This window comes from Rhinatrema bivittatum, chromosome 1, assembly GCF_901001135.1.
Source record: "Rhinatrema bivittatum chromosome 1, aRhiBiv1.1, whole genome shotgun sequence".
Taxonomy (NCBI): Eukaryota; Metazoa; Chordata; class Amphibia; order Gymnophiona; family Rhinatrematidae; genus Rhinatrema; species Rhinatrema bivittatum.
The window spans coordinates 305,525,208-305,542,136 of NC_042615.1; the positions used below are offsets into that span (position 1 = coordinate 305,525,208).

Here is a 16,929-nt window from a genome sequence, read left to right on the forward strand (position 1 = left end):
TGCTTTATTTCAGGTGTCTTACAGGGATCAGATACTCGCTCCTCGAGGGCCTGCTCTCCCTGCCACGGTGCCAGTACCATCTACTTCAGCCTGGTGGAATCGCAAACCTACAGCTACCATCTAGTGAGTAATCTGTCTCATCTACAGCATTGCCTTGCTGGGAAACCTACACCGGAATTCCCCTATACCAACGGGATGAGAAGGGTTCCCTCTGCCGAGGGTCTCGAGACTGCTACATCCAGACTACCTCACTACTGCCACCTCTGGTGGTATACATCAAGCTGTACAATAAAAGATCTAATTCTGTGTTTGTGCGTCCTGAGTCTAGCCCAGTACTGGGCTCCCCACGGGGCCCCTCCCCGTGGGCGTGGTCATCTGCCACAATACCCAAGAATCCACCCAAACACCGCTCAACCATAACAAAGAAATTCTACTTGGTACTATGAATTCAGTTTTTTTGTGACCTTGAGCGTAAATTTATTGGGTAGCCACCACTTCACCCACCTTCAGGCAGCTTTGTACCAAATAGCTTCTGACCATTTTGATGAAATTTGATTAAAAAACTGTATATCGGCATAAATTTGTTAACTAATGTCCATCCCTCCTAGCACCCTGCAAATTGGAGCTAAATAGATGTTAGAAGGTTGCAGATAATGCAAATCCTTGCGCCACCCCTGTATTCAAGGGGTATGGGGGGATGCAAATGAATCTGTACAAACTTGCTATGATCTTTTATTAGATAGGAGGTAAACCAAGATAACATCTTGTCAGCAGTACCAATAGCCCTTAGCTGACCCAGCAAAAATTGATGTTATTCTTTATTTAGGGGCGGATTTTCAGAGCCCTGCTCGCCTAAATCCGCCCAAAACCGGTCGGATTTAGGCGAGCAGGGCCCTGCGCGCCGGTGAGCCTGTTTTACATAGGCCTACCGGCGCGCGCAGAGCCCCGGGACTCACGTAAGTCCAGGGGTTCTCCGAGGGGGGTGTGTCGGGGGGCGGGCGTGTCGGCAGCGTTTTGGGGGCGGGTACGGGGGTGTGGCTACGGCCCAGGGCGGTCCGGGGGCGTGGCCGCGCCCTCTGTACCCGCCCCCAGGTCGCGTCCCAGCGCGCAACAGGCCCGCTGGCGCGCGGGGATTTACTTCTCCCTCCGGGAGGCGTAAATCCCCGGAGAAAGGTAAGGGGGGGGTGTAGACAGGGCCGGGCGGGTGGGTTAGGTAGAGGAAGGGAGGGGAAGGTGAGGGGAGGGCGTAAGAGGATTCCCTCCAAGGCCGCTCCGATTTCGGAGCGGCCTTGGAGGGAACGGGGGTAGGCTGCGCGGCTCGGCGCGCGCCGGCTATACAGAATTCATAGCCTTGCACGCGCCGATCCAGGATTTTAGTGGATACGCGCGGCTCCGCGCGTATCTACTAAAATCCAGCGTACTTTTGCTTGCGCCTGATGCGCCAGCAAAAGTACGCCTATTCGCGTTTTTTGAAAATCTACCCCTTAATTTTTATTAGTGTGTGCATGCACTTGTGAGCCAGTTAACCCCATGAGAAACTGAAAAGGAGACAGTGGCAAATAGCTATTCAGGAGGGTGAGCTGTACCCTATGCTGGGTTTGGAATGAAGTTCTTGAAACTCTGAATATCTGTGAATGAGTGATTTTATGCGAACCCCCTCCTGAAGTGCAAAATGTATTATCTGCCTCATTACCCCTTTTTGGACATGTAAAATTGCTTTTGTGACATCTATGTCCTATACAAAAAGGCAGAGCAAACGCACTGAACATGCCAGAGAATGTGGTGAAAACTATTAGTGTAGCTGTGTTTAAAAAAAAAAAAAGAAAAAAGATTTGGACAAGTTCCTGGAGGAAAAGTCCATTAACCATTATTAAGGTAGAGTTGCAGAAATCCACTGCTTATTCTTGGGATAAGCAGCTTGGAATCTATTTACTCCCTGGGATCCTGCCAGGTACTTGTGACCTAGCTTGGCCCCTGATTGAAACAGGATACTGGGCTTGACCCCGGTATGGCAAGTCTTATGTTCTTATGTTGAAAGAATTGATGTCAGCACAATCTAAGTGTAGGAACCTGTGAATGCTTGCCCATGCTTCAGACACAGCTCGGGTTCATTTATATATGTCCAGAAACAATTACGTGACCCGACTCCTAAGGAAATTAGTGGAGAAAAGTCAGTAATTAGACATGGATAGAAAATACCTGAACAGAGTCCACAAAAAAAAACTCCTGCAGTGGTTTTTCAAAGTTCATAGGATGGTGAAGAGCAGTTCTGAATTGGAAACATATCCACCCCCACAGAATTGAACACTTTTTCCATGTTTGTATTTCTCCTTAGCTGAACCCAGCTGTTCTGCCTCTAATGATGAAACGCTCACTTCTCAGATGGTGAAATACACCTTTCTCTTATTCCAAAGAAGCTGCATGATGCTTTACCAATACTAGAATTCCATAACACTTTCAATATGCTTAAATTGGGTCAAAATAGCATCAGAAATTTAGGGGCTGTTTAAAAAGGATGTCTTGTCTGCCTGTACCTACCATGTCATTGAGCACCTTTTAACAGAAGAGCACCTGGAAAAGAAAGCCCAATCAAATTAGATCTTGAACACAGATACTCTCAGCATTTAACATCTTTGTCCACTGTCATTTATTTATTTATTTATTTAAAGGCTTTTATATACCGGAGTTCATGCACTTGTGCATACCACTTCGGTTTACACAGAACAAGGAACAGAAAATTACATCAAACAGATTGAACAATTAAACAAATATACAATTACAATATTGTCATGATGTCATGATTGTCATGATGCTATCACCTTCACAACTATTATGTGAGATATTGGTGTTCAGCTAGGTTTTCCAGCCAGGAAAGACTGTGCTGGACGGACTGACTGACTGACTTTATTTATTTATTTATTTAAAGGATTTTTAGCCCATTCAATCACCAGTTGTAGGTGGGCAATGGATTAAACATTCATAAACTGCATATAACCAATATACACAAATTATAATAAGGAGCACCAGACGCAGTCATATGCAACACTCAAATAAGATGCAATCTAGACTAATCTGAGTGGGTGATCAGTTAAAAAATCAAAAGCTACGATGTTCAAGTGCAGACATTAAAAGGTTGTATAAATAAAACCTTCAACAGCTTCCTAAATCTTAAAATGAATACCTCCTGACTTTAAACCACCAGGCAGTGAGTTCCAGAGCTCAGGCCCAGCAACAGAAAATAAGCATTTGCTAGACTTAGCTAACTTTCATCTGTTTCACAGAAAGAATGTCTAAACGATCTTGAAAAGAAAATCTTAAAAGTATTGAGTAGGGTGGTAAACTTTTAAGATAGTATTAAAACCTCTAGGAACCTGGCCATGCAAAGCTTTATACAGTAATGTGTTAACAGAAGGCATGGAAATTACTACCCTTAATCAATATGCTTTGAGGCTTTTAATGCAGCTGCAACATTGTTCCTTGCTTAGACAGCAAGGGGAATAGAGGAATTGGATTCAGACGACAACAGAGGGCACAGACTTCCATGGTCTGGGATACTGATACGCAAACTTACAGGAAAAAGCACAGGACTGCTTCTAGAGCCAAGTCCTGAAGGAAAGCGTGGGGGTAACTTGCTGGTGTGGTGGTTACTACCCTTAACCAGTAAGCCTTGATATTTTTGATGCAACTTTAACATTGCTGGGTGCTTCAATGGCAGGGGAAAAGGGGAATTGGATTCAGACAGCAACCAATAGGGATGTGCAGCAAGGACGGATTCGTCCCATTCGGGATTTGGATTCGTAGGGGCCCAAATCCGTTGCATCCGTTCTCAGGGGCCCCCGATCCGTTCATATGTCAATACATTTGTTCCCCCCACCCCAAGACTTGGCAAAAGTCCCTGGTGGTCCAGCGGGGTTCCCGAAGCGATCTCCTGCACTCGGGCTGTCGACTGCCAGTATTCAAAATGGCACCGATAGCCTTTGCCCTTACTATGTCACAGGGGCTGTCGGCACCATTTTGAATACCGGCAGCCGACAGCCCGAGTGCAGGAGATCGCTCCGGGAACCCCGCTGGACCACCAGAGACTTGGGGGGGGGGGGGGATCAGGAGGGTAGGGGACCTATTCGTTGGTGATCCGTTGTATTCGTGGGGGTTCGCCATACGTTTCAGAACCCCCATGAATACAACGGGTATGGCATATACGTTGCAGATTCACAATACATCGAAAATGAATGCACACCCCTAGCAACCAACGAACATTTATGGTCTGGGGAACTGATAAGCATGGGGGTAACCTGCACAGAGCAGCAGTTACTATCCTTAATCAATAAGCCTTGATGCTTTTGATGGAGCTGCAACATTGATCTCTGCTTTGAAGGAAGAGGTGAATGGTGAAAGAAAAGAGGAATTTGGATTCAGAGACAACCAACACGAGCCACGAAGTTTTTACAGTCTGAGGTACTGATGCTCAGACATTAAGGAAAAAACACAGGCAGGGACGGATTGGCCTATCGGGGGATCGGGCTTCCCCTGGTGGGCCGGTCTAGCTGATCACGTGGTCTCGACCGCGTGGCTCTTCCTCAGCACCTCCCAGCCAGCCCCCGCCGGAGACAAGCCAGCGGGGGCCGAAGAAATAAAAATCGAGGCCGGCAGAGGCCGAAGAAAAGAAGATCAGCCAGTCCCCGCCGGAGACCAAGCCGGCAGGGGCCGAAGAAATTAAAATCGAGGCCAGCGGCGGCAGAGACAGAAGAAAAGAAGATGGGTGCCGCCCAGCCAGCCCCCGCTTGAGGCTGGCTGGGAGGCGCCCATCTTCTTTTCTTTGCCTCTGCCGGCCTTGATTTTAATATCTTCGGCCCCCGCCGGCCTCGATTTTAATTTCTTCGGCCCCCACCAGAGACCAAGCCGGAGGGCCGAAGAAATTAAAATAGAGGCCGGCGGGGGCCGAAGAAGTGAACACCGGTGCTGCTAACCGCCGCTGGAGACCAGCTGTTCAGCTGGGGGGGCCTTAGATTGGAAGGGTGCTTCTGTGTGTATGTGAGAAAGGAACGGTGCTTGTGTGTGTGTGTGTTATGTTTGTGAGAGAGGAATCTGCCAGTTTAAAAAAAAATGAAATGTGATAATACATATACCTCAACTTTTGTGTTGGTAGCACAACTTTTGAAAAGTTGGATGAAAGATGAAATTACTGAATTTTAAGCATCCCTCTTCTGGAAAATAAAATTTAGCAAAGTGGGTAGAGACAAATACTAAAGCAAAAAAAAAAAATTAAACTATTTAAAATGTTCAGCAAAATCACAAATTTAAGATACTGATGCCAGGTGGGGGGTTTGGGGTTTTTTTTTTAAGCATAATTTAAGCATGAAGACTAGAATAGTTCCAATCTGAAATGGTTTTGCTATTTTTTTTAAGCCTTTAGAAAATGTATATTTTTAAATGACTAAGACTGGAATCTTCCCATTTAAAAGGGAAGTTGACTAAGGATGTCTTTCGGTTCCATATCTCCCACATGAATAATCATATGACTGATAGTTTGAAGAAAGACACTTGCTTTATTGCCTGAAAGCGTAAAACAAGAGAAGCTGTACGGTGTGGGTGGCTGTCCCTTGGGAGGACAGAACCTGAAGGAAAGGTGTCATTTCGCTTTCTGATAGGAATGTGGTTTTCTTATTTAATGGTTGGGATCATCACTTTCACTTTTAGTAAAAGTGAAAAATGCTGCAAGTCTGAAAGCAAGGTGCTTCTGTGAGAGTGTAATGTGTATGTGAGACAGGGAGAGTGCTTCTGTGTGTCAATGTGTGTGCAAGAGAGATGGAGCATGTTTTTGGCTGGCTTGTGGCTGTGAGAGAGGGCATGTGTGTGATTGAGCCTGTTTGTAAGTGAGATAGAACATGTGTGTGATTGAGAGCTTGTGTGTAAGTGAAATAGAGCATGTGTGTGATTGAAATCCTGTGTGTAAGAGGAAGCGAGAGCATTGTGTGATTGAGAGAGACTGGCCAAAGAGGTGACGTGTGTATGTGTGAGACTGATCAGGGAGATGACTGGTGTGTGTGTGTGTGTGTGTGAGAGAGAGAGAGAGACTGGTTGGGAGATGATTGGTGTGTGAGAGACAGAAACTGGTCTTGAGGGTATGACTGGTGTGTGTGTGTGTGTAGATTGGTTGTGGTCCCTAAGGAAGAGGACCGTGAGGACAGCTTCAGCAGCTACTGCTGCTTCTGGTGTGGCCTGCAAGGGAAAGGAGTAGGAGAACTGCTGGAGAGGATAAGTAAAGGTGGCTTTTTAAGTTCATTTTTCTTGATTGACTACCATTTTAATTATTGGGTAGTATGTGATGTGTCTGCTGTTTGAAATATTTTATTGGTGTTTGGTAAAGGTTTCAAAATTTGCTTGAGTCTTTAATTATTGGATATTCTATTCATTAGCTGTTTTGAAATTATTTTATTAGTATGATTTTATAATTATGATTCATGATTTATATATCTTGATTTTATTGATTGTTTCATGAGGAATGGTGACATTTTTGTTTTTCCGTTGTTGCACTGTATAGAGTCTGGCATGATACGTTTTACAGTTTAGTTTTTGTCTGCACATTTCTATTTTTACTTTATGTGGCTTTATTCTATATTTGGTGAGAGTTTGTGTTCTGCATGCAAAAACTGAGATGAAGCATTCTTTTAGCATGTGATTTCTCTGTAGGGATCTGTAGTAGCTTGGCCTGTTCTGTTTTCCTGATAGAGGTCTATTGATATTTTAGATTCTGGTGTAATATTTATGGTATTCTTTTTCATAGGTGAGGTTGTTATTCTTTGAGTTTTGGCAAATAGTACTGTGTTGATACGGGAGGACCATGCTGAAATATAGGGGTGTGTACATATATATGTAAATTATATTGTATATGTAATTGGGTACCCATGGGCCAGTATGGAGAAAAATCCCCCGGACCACTATTTTCCCTCAATCCGCCCCTGAACACAGGACTTCTTCTACGGCCAAGTCCATAAGCAAAGCAAGTCAAGCAGCACTGACATACATAGGATAATCTGCATGGTGTGGCAGATACTACCATGAGAAGCTTGCTGGGCAGATTGGAATGACTATTGGTCCTTTTCTGCTGTCATTTCTATATGTTTCTGTATAAGAAAACTAAAATATAAATGGAAAAGTAAGCTCCACTAGATTAGAACAAATTGTGCTATAATTGAGCATTTCCAGAACTGTCCTGACTATGGACTATGTACAAATTTCTCTACCGAGCAAGAAAAGTTGGCATCATGAAAAGTTCACACATCCTTTTTCCTTTGCTTGTGTTAGTATATTTTATATTTAACTATGTTTTTCTTGTCAGTGGGAGACAAAAACGTATTCCACCCCATCCAAACAGGGCTGGATTATGGGCAGCTGGCACCCTGTAGGAAAAGCAGGCTGTCATGTCTCAAGAAATTTCATAATTGAAAACCAGAAGGGTTTTGGATTATGATTTCTTGTTTAGCCCCTGAAGAAGCGTTTCCATGCAAAACCACAGCCGTTGTCGGGCCTTTGGAAGTGGATTATATATAAACAAGGATGCTTTGTTACCTACTGTAGACTGTTGTTCATTTAAATGCTCACAAAAAATTAACTTAAAACCCATTACACTTAAGAGGTGAATGATCGATAAGACCGAGTGGCCTGTATGGTAACTGGGTGCACTGTCTGGCTTGCTGACACCTCTTTACTTTAATTTTTCAGAGCTTATACCACAAAACCTGTATCTTTAGATTTCTTTGGTTCTCATCTTAAGGAACTTTCACTGTCAGCAGATGTATTATTATTATTTTTTTAAAAATAAATTTTACTTTGAAAACTGGCTTTTTAGCATCCTAAATAAGGGACCTTACTCTTCAGAAGAGGTTGAAGAGGCTGGAGGAAGAAGTAAGCAGCCAGGCCAACAAGGCAAGCCTATAATCTACAAACACAAAGAAAGTGGCACTTCATGAAATGCTGGAAGCTATGAAGACAGCGCTAACACCAATGAAATATTCATTGGTTCCGGCACCTACCCAGGAAAGCCCTGTCTGCAGAATTCTGAGATCACAAGTACTCCAGGAGAGGCCTTCGTCTTAATATCTGACCATTATGGCAGGAAACTTAGCCACTACATCCGTCACTGGCAAACAGTGATTACAACACCCTTGAATACTTGCAGGTTCAGTAGAAGGCTTCTTGGAGGAAGCAAGCCTACATGAGTCTATTGTCTCAGTCTGACTGGTGCCATTTAATAGAAAGCTTGTTTGTACCTCTCTTCTCTTCTGCTTAGTACCAGGGTGTTGAATGTAATCATGAATGGCCTCCGAAAAGGAGTAGCAGCAGCTGGAGAAAAGAGGACGGCCTGATACCTATCATATCTTCTACCATCCTCTGCAAAGAGCTGGTGTCCAGATAATGCAGACGTTATTTATTTATTTATTTATTTATTTATTTATTTATTTTTAGAAGCTTTTATATACCGATGAACGTTGGGAACATCTCATCGGTTCACAATAAACGAAATGCAGCTAAAAGAGCTTTATAGTGAAACAGAGAACAATATGCATAAAATTAAAATTAAATAACAGAGAACTAAGGGTCGAAACGTACAAGAATAAAACTGAATGATTACAATTATGATAACTAATTACAATATAAGTAATTACAAGAAAAAAGTCATATAAGTCAGAAAGTCCTATAAGTCAGAGGGCATAAGAGTCATGGGGGAAGGTGAGGTGTTAGAAGTATGCTTGCTGGAAGAGGTGGGTTTTCAAGTTCTGTTTAAATTTTTTAGGGCATGATTCTTGACGTAGGGAGGATGGGAAGTTGTTCCATAGTGTGGGCCCCGCTAAGGATAGTGCCCGAGCTTTGGTGGAGCAGAGTTTAAAATGTTTAGGTGAAGAAGTGAGTAGTGTTGCTGTTTTGTGGGTCTGTTTGTGTTGTGAAAACCATTGCATTTTTTGGTTGTGGTGAGCTTTGTGGATTAGCGTAACCAATGGAGGTGTTTAAGTATAGGAGTTTATGTGGTCACTTCTGTGGGCGTTTGTAAGGATCCGGGCAGCAGCATTTTGTAGTAATTGAAGCGGTTGCAACGTGCTTTTGGTTAAGCCTAGGAGCAAGGCGTTACAGTAGTCGATTTTAGATAGAATGAAGGCTTGTAGAATGGTGCGAAAGTCGCTGAGATGTAGAAGGAGTTTAAGTTTCTTGAGGGAGTGTAGTTTGAAGTTATCAGTTTCACTTCAGTGGAGAAGCTGAAAGGGTGGTAGATATGGGAGGCCAGGCGTCCATGCAGCTTCTACAGAGCTAAGAGATGAGAGCTCTGTTCGGCCTGAATCTACTCAGGCACTCCGTCTGCTACTCTGAATCTGGCCTGAACTGATTCAGCTGTGGGAGGCTCAGGTCTTTTACTGCGAGATATCCAGCACGTTTACAATCAGGGACTCAGGGGATGAGAACAGGAAGGGGGGGGGGGACTGAGTATTGGGGATATCTCTGTTGTATATTTTTCTTCTGAAATGGCTAGGAGTTGATACAGAATCCATCACCTCCTAGTTGTTTGTAACTTACTTTGAAAATGTGAATAAAAACCGTTTAAACAAACAATGTGCCCAATAGAGCAGATACGCTTTTAGAGTCTGTGAGGTGTAGCATATCTATTTTAGCTTTCTGTGGTAAGGAAAGCACTACCCACTTCCTTCCTCTTTTTATAGAGCTTGTTACTGATTTGTGAGAAATAAGACAGAAAATATTTCAGCTGTTTGAAATGAGCAAGACTATAACCTGTCCACTTAATTAGTTCCGATGTGTGTTTCGTGGCCATGCTGCACAGCATTACATTTGCTGAGATCAGGTGCTGCTGCTGCTGCTGTTCATGTGAGTGCGAACGTGCTAGGGGTCAGAGGTCCCGCCTGCTCAGTCCCTTTAACTGGTTCTCTTATTGACTGACATTTGCTTCAGGAGCACGCTGGAGACTAAACTGAGACAGAAACTCTGCCAGTGTCAGGCTCTCTCCCTAGTGGCAAATATTGCTTTTCTGCTTGGCCGAAGAGAGTGCATAAGCCCAGTCTAAACATTCAGTTAAGCTTTCTTTATTTGCTCTTTAATACAATTTTGTTTGATCTATGTAAAATGCTTTTGATATAGCCATGTGGGAGCTTTAGTTAGTGATCCTGTTCATCTATATCTTTTCACAACTAAAGGATGGTTTTTTTTTTTCAAATGTTTTCTAATCTCAAAATAGGTTTTTGCTTGCATAAAAATTTTAAAATTATTTTTAAAAAGAGGACTTGTATGTGATTATACTATGGTTGCTTTAGCCGTTCTTTTGGCTTATAGGCACGTGCTATGATAACCCTCCCTCCCCTTTTCTGATTTGTTGGGTTAGGGTAGTGGGTTTTGTTTTTTTATTTTTGCAGTGAATAATAAGTAAATGAAATACAATGAGTGATTAAAACCAAGCCTTCGGGGATTCCACAGCTCACTAGTCTAGGTTCAGACAGAGTAGCTTCCCAGCTCACTGGAAACTGCTGGTTAACTAAAAATGACTGAAACCAGGATAAAACACCCCCTTCCATACTGCCATATCTAATGCCATATGATAATGGATAAGCAGTTGACGATCTACTGTGTCAAAAGCTGCACTCATGTCTATTGAGACTAGGAATGCATCTTTCCCTTGGTTCATATTATGTCTAATATCATTGTTCAGGGCTATTAGGGCTGAATCCAAATTCTCTAGGATGTAATCCATTAGTCTTCTCTATAGAATCATCCAATTGCCTAGCAACAACCTTATCGATGACTTTCATAATAAATGGCAGGTTTGACACTGGGTGGTTAGTAGTGATTAGTATGAATTGAATTCAAAGATGTTCCTTTAACGAAGGATGAACCAAAACTAATTTCAGGGATGTAAATTTAAGTTACACATATCACTATAAATATCAGGAATTTGACCTTCCCTAGTTTCCGTCCTTAGAAAATCTTGGTTGGCATCGGGTCACATGTACATGTACTAGAACATTACTGAGGCCATAATTTTATCCACCCCCATTTCTGAAATATCATTAAAAGTTTCAGACTTACTCGTCAGTAAATCTGGTTCCACTTCTCAGACTTACTCTTCAGTAGATTCTAGTTCTACTTCTAGTTTTTTGTCAGGGTTGACGGTGTTTGAACTCTTGGCCCTGGAAGTTTCAGGTGGTGCACCTAGCATGGAGCTGCAAAAGTGGCTGGCTGTCCAGAGAGCCCTAGCATTTTCACTCTCTCTACTAGGGAGAGCTATACACGCTTCTGCAGAACTCCGATTGGATCAGCACTGGGCATCCTGCTTATTGACACCAGCATATAAGGTATGGTCAGAAGGCACACAATGCTGGTCCAACCAATCTTTTTGGCAACCACCCTGTGGAAGCACTGTCCATCTGACTGCTGATGACCCTTTTTCCAGTGTTCTTGCCTAGTAATCTTGTTTCTAGTATTCTGGCCTAATAATCCTGTTCCAGTGCACCTTGTCTATGTAGTTCCTGTGCTCCTGGTTCCTGTCCGTCCCCGGGCTCCACCATCGTGCCAGGGCCTTTCCTCTTCAAGGTACACACCTTTCCTCTGGGACAGCCTCTGCTTGTCGACTCTTGAAAGCCGTGACAATTATGTTTTTCCAAGACAGGCAATGCGGCTGGGAACCTTTGGTGAATTACTGAGAATGAACGCTGCTCATGCAGTCAGGCAAGTGGTGGTGGACTTAAAAATAAAATAAAATAGTTAGTTGTAGGTCCCTGAAATTCCAAAATTAGTCTTTTTAGTTTGATAACTTTGTCCTTATAATTTTGTGTCCATGCTTATTAAAATTAATGTGATCCTGAAATGTTAACTAGGACACTGCAGTGTTATTTAGCCTTGCCTAGATGTTCTTTCTGCTTCTTCAAAAATCACTTATTTATTTATTTATTTTATTTATTTATTGGTTTTATATACTGTCGTTCAGTATTCTATCACAACAGTTAACTAAGCATAAAACATTAAAAGAAAAACATTTTACAAGCAAAAAGTAAAATTATAAAACCAACACTTATTCATTAGAGGCTTGCAAATCATTGACAGAATGAGTAGCCCTACCAGTCAACTTTTCTTAGTTACTATTTATATTGTGTTACTTTCATTAGTTATTAGTTACAGATACTTATGTACAATTAAATCACTACCTGGTACACGCATGAATATCCCCCTCACGATGAGAGATGTAAGGTTAGCATGCACAGGAAGCAAGCCTTTTTCAGAAGTAGGCCCGGATTTAGGTGCAGCCAACATAGGCAACTGCCTAGGGGACCACATTTTGAAAGCACCGAATACCCATGCCAAAGGGGGCGCCTTCTCCCTCTTTAGGTCTGTATGCTGTTGCTATTTTAAAAAGGCACCACCAAGGCACTCTGGCCCAATACCCACTTCCCTGTTTTCTAATCTGGATGAATTCTCCACACTCTGGTTGGGGGCAGGATCCCCCCTGCCCTCATGCTTCAGTCCCACCTGTAGATGCCTATTCTTAAATATGGAACTGTTCAGAAGAAAAAATACTCTAGAATAAGAGCTCAAGGTATGAGGCTGCAAAGGAGTAGACTTGGGAGTTAACCTCCTGCAAATAATTCTTCACGGAAAGGATGGTGGATACATGGAATGGCCTCCCAGTGGAGGCTGTAACAGAATTCACGAATGCCTAGAATAAACACACAGATATCCCTGGAATAAACATATAGGGTTGTGAAGTAAGAGGAAAGCCAGAGATCAGTTGTGATCTATGGCGGGGTGAGCAAAGTTTTTGAGCTGTGGCCCCTCCCTTCTATTTGTTCAGTTGGTTGGGACCCCTCAAGATGGTTCACTTCTATATATCTGTCTATTTATAGATATATTTATGTATATCTGTATATATGGGTGTGTGTATGTATATATATATCTATATATAGATATATATGGACAGAAAGGATGATACCCAGGCAGCTTACAGCTCCCATATTTTTCAGTTGAGGAAAGAAGCAAACGCACGTGCACGCACACAAACATATGCCAGAGAGGCAGATACCCCTTACACAGAGACACCACGCACAGTTATCCCATACCCAGAAACAGAGATATTGCATCTAGACAGAAAAACACACATCACCCACAGTCAGAAGACAGACACAGAGAGAGGCACAGATGTAGACACTGCACACCAGACAAACACAGAAAGACACACTTCACACCACACCCAGACACACACAGGTCAAGGCCACAGTGGTAAGGGCTGGAACATTGTTCAAAAAATGAAGGTATGAGCCAAAATTATTTTAGAAACTGAAAAACTCATCCCACCCTGACCAACCGTGGTGGTGGTGTTTTACTGTTTCTTATTTTTTTTTCATAATTTGTTTATCTCTTTGATTTTTTTTTTCATGTTGTGATTTGCTTATTTAACTATTGTTACACATTTTGCCTTTATTCTCCCTTCCCCCTCCATTTCCTCATTCTCTCCGGCCTCTTTGCCCATTCCCCTCCCCAACCTCGCCACTTCTTTTTCCCTGGCAGGCAACAGCTGTGATCTCTTTGCTTGGGTAGAGACCCAGAAGCAGAAGGAACGCCTCCCGAGCTGAGGCCTGAGGCATGGCAGGTCTTCCTGGGTCTGTGTTGGTAAAGCTTACTCTGTGCTTATGGCCAGGGACACAAGAACACTTAGACTCAGTAAAAAGTATAATGTATGTTTATTAGTCAATATAAGTGTTCTCGAGAGATGCTGGGTACTGGGTGCCCTTCGTCTTACAATCTGACCAGCAATCTCTCCATATACAGAAAGTGATCCTTGTTTTATAGGTAACATTCAAATACAGGGTAGAAGGTTCTAGGGACTTGCATGACTGCCCAAAGAATCATTTACATAAGTTGTGATGTCAACTGCATGATTAAATCATCGCTAACTATCCCTGATTGGCTTCCCAGGATGTGTAGCCCATTTCCCATGACTTTCTTTGTTCTGGTAAACTCTTGCTGGTCAAGACAATCAACACGTCTGTAACTGTGTGGATTACAAACTCCTGAGAACAGTGCCTGAAGCTCCCCTGTGGTGACTCTATGAATAGACATCACCTGTCTGGTGCCAGCTTGCCTCCACAGATATCCAGGGACATTCTGTAAGTCACTCAGAGTCCATTCAGCTCAGGCAGGCCAAAGACACGCAGAGGCTTCTGGGATTTCCTTCTCCATGTTGGTATACTTCTCAGTGTCCATGTCCAGTTCTGCTGCAGAATAAGCAGCTCCCCCACCTGGACCTGCCACAGCCGAAACAGCTTCTCACCCTGGCCTCCTGAAAGAGATGCATGGCTAAACTACGGCAGGCTTACAATGATGCCACTACGTTCTGGCAGCTCCCTCCCTCCTGAGCTTGCAGTGGCTCCACATCACCGAGACTCAACAGCATAGCCATTTTTTTCTTCCCTGATTGAGCAGCCCTCCTTCAGGATTGTTTATATACACACACACCCCTCTCCCCCCCTCCCGGAAGGCAGCCCATACTCTAGTTTGCGCACTCCTGATCTATGGCATTGCACCAGGGAAATAAATTTGACAAGGCTAGAATTGTCTTTATTTGCCATCATAAGTCTATGATTCAAACTAAATTTACTCTGGAAGCATAGCTTAATTTTTTAAAAATCTCTCTAGGATCCTTACTATCGATTTAACGACCTGGCCTATAAATGGATCTCTCTGGATAACTGGACCTACAGCAGGCCATTCAAACTTCCACCTGACATCAGGTACATTATGCAAAAATACATACATTTTATGCATATGATTCTATTTTGCACATATACATGTTATGTTATGTTTAAACATGAAGTAAAGTAGGCAAACTGTAAAGCTGCCATTTGGACACCTTAACAAAGTTTCACGAAACATTACTAATGTCTTGAATCGCAGCTTGCTGCAGGTGGGCTGGGCTGTAGGGGCTGCAGTGCCTCTGATGTGCAGCAAAGCCGCACATTTTACTTTCAGAAATTAGCACCTACCCAAAGGTGGGATCTTGAATGGAAGTTTCAAATGATGACAACCTTTTTGATAAATTTGTATGCAAAGGGAAGCTGAGAAATTGGAATGTCTTCTGAACAATGATGATACGCTGCAATTGCAATCAAATGTATTCTGACCAAATTTGATTTTAGGCTAGAATTTGAAAGACGGAGAAGATACTGAAATAATATTGAAGTTGAAAATGTAAGTGTTCTCCATACAAAGGAGCACAAAATAGAGAATCTCTTCTACTTGAAATTATAAAAGCGCCTTGTGGCTGTTTTTTTGGCTGCAAGAATAATCTCCTTCACTTCTGTGGGACATGGCATGTCCAGTTCTATTTTAGTTCTCACAGCAGGGATATTGAGAGCAAAGGCTGAAGATTTGGCTGAAGAAGAGAAACTTCAAATTGAGTTAGGAGATCTGGAAAGATGGGCAGGCAGACAGGAGGGGCTTCTGCTAGTCTTAGAAGCTGAGGCCTTGGAGGGAACGGAGGAAGGCTGCTTGGCTCGGCGTGCACAAGTTGTACAATTGTTGCACCCCCTTGCACGCACAAGTTATAAAATCAGTCGTAGATTTGTTTGCGCCGGGTTGCGCGAAACAAATCTACGCCCGCGCGCATGTTATAAAATCTGGCCCACTATTTTTACTAAAGTAAGTATTATTTGAAACAGGAGAAAAACCTTTTCCTGAATGGTATTGAATTGTGCTGATATGAATTCTAGCTAACTTGTTGGGATGAGGTGAGATTTTTCACAATTTACTCTGAATCCTGGAGACTGCAACATCTTGGGAACTAAGGACATGTTGCTCTTGACTTATGCATAAGATATGCTGGATATTAGTTGACTACTAAGGAAAAATATATTTTTTTTCTGAGATGAGAAGCAACTAATGCTTAGCACTTTGTAAAAAGTCTGGGAGCTCCTGCTAGATCAAATTGCAAAATTCTGTATTGAAAATGACAAAGTCTCACCCCCCCCCCCCCCAGATATTTTCTGTGAGATTTGTGAATAAGAATATGAAGATGTGTTCATGAGATCTAGGGTTGTCAAAGAATCGTCTGTCTGTATATGAGGGAGAATAGTGTCTAAGGAATTCATCTTGAAATTTAATTGACGTCTAGTATCAGACAAAAATCTCCTGTTATCTCGAGTAAAAACCTTTGTCTTCTTTGAACTTGTGGAATATACTGTACTGCATGAACTTTTTTTTTTTTTTTTAATTTATACCTTATTGCATTTTTTTTTGCATTTATACAAGAATTTTAATAATGTGCATATACATAAACCAGATAAAGAAAATATCATTTCAAACAGCAATATATAATCTCTTAATAGTTCCATATACCATAATCTGGATGCAATCACATTGAATCTTATAAAGGAAATAGTGGAGACCAAGAAAAGAATATAGCAGATATGCTAAAGAAATATTATTTTTTCTAACAGTACAAAACTGTAAGGCATCGCCAAACTTTCCAATTACCAACTCCTTAAGAAGGATCTCAGGAACATGGACTAGCATCCAAATAGGAACAAAGTTGTTCTGGATCGTTAAATATATATTTAGTATCACCACAAAGCAATATACATCGACAAGGGAAACGAAACATGAAACACCTCTATCAGTTACCTCCCCTCTCATCGCAATAAACTTCCTCCTCTTTAACTGTGTTATTCTCGCAATGTCCGGGAAGATTTGGATTGTTTAATTTGGATTGTTTAATTTCTGAAGATTTGGATTGTTTAATTTCTGAAATCTGAAATAATGTCTCAGTACATTATCTCGTTCAGATAGAAAAGAGAACTGCACAAACAGCGTTGCTCTTGATTTTATATCCGCATCAAAAGATTTTTCAAGGAAATCAGTTAAATTCAGATTTAAGTCGTCTTG

General features: G+C 42.3%; 1 protein-coding gene across 4 annotated transcripts in view; it reads left to right on the top strand.

The window, feature by feature from the left end:
- MANBA (mannosidase beta) overlaps positions 1-16,929 on the top strand; it is a 137,231-nt gene that overhangs the window by 17,926 nt on the left and 102,376 nt on the right. For 3 of the 4 annotated variants that reach the window (XM_029597047.1, XM_029597050.1, XM_029597048.1), the window contains exon 3: positions 14,686-14,780. The exons of the other annotated variant lie outside the window; for it this stretch is intronic. In XM_029597047.1, coding sequence (XP_029452907.1) covers positions 14,686-14,780 — 95 coding nt within the window. The remainder of the gene's footprint in view (positions 1-14,685; positions 14,781-16,929) is intronic. 4 annotated transcript variants of the gene reach the window in all.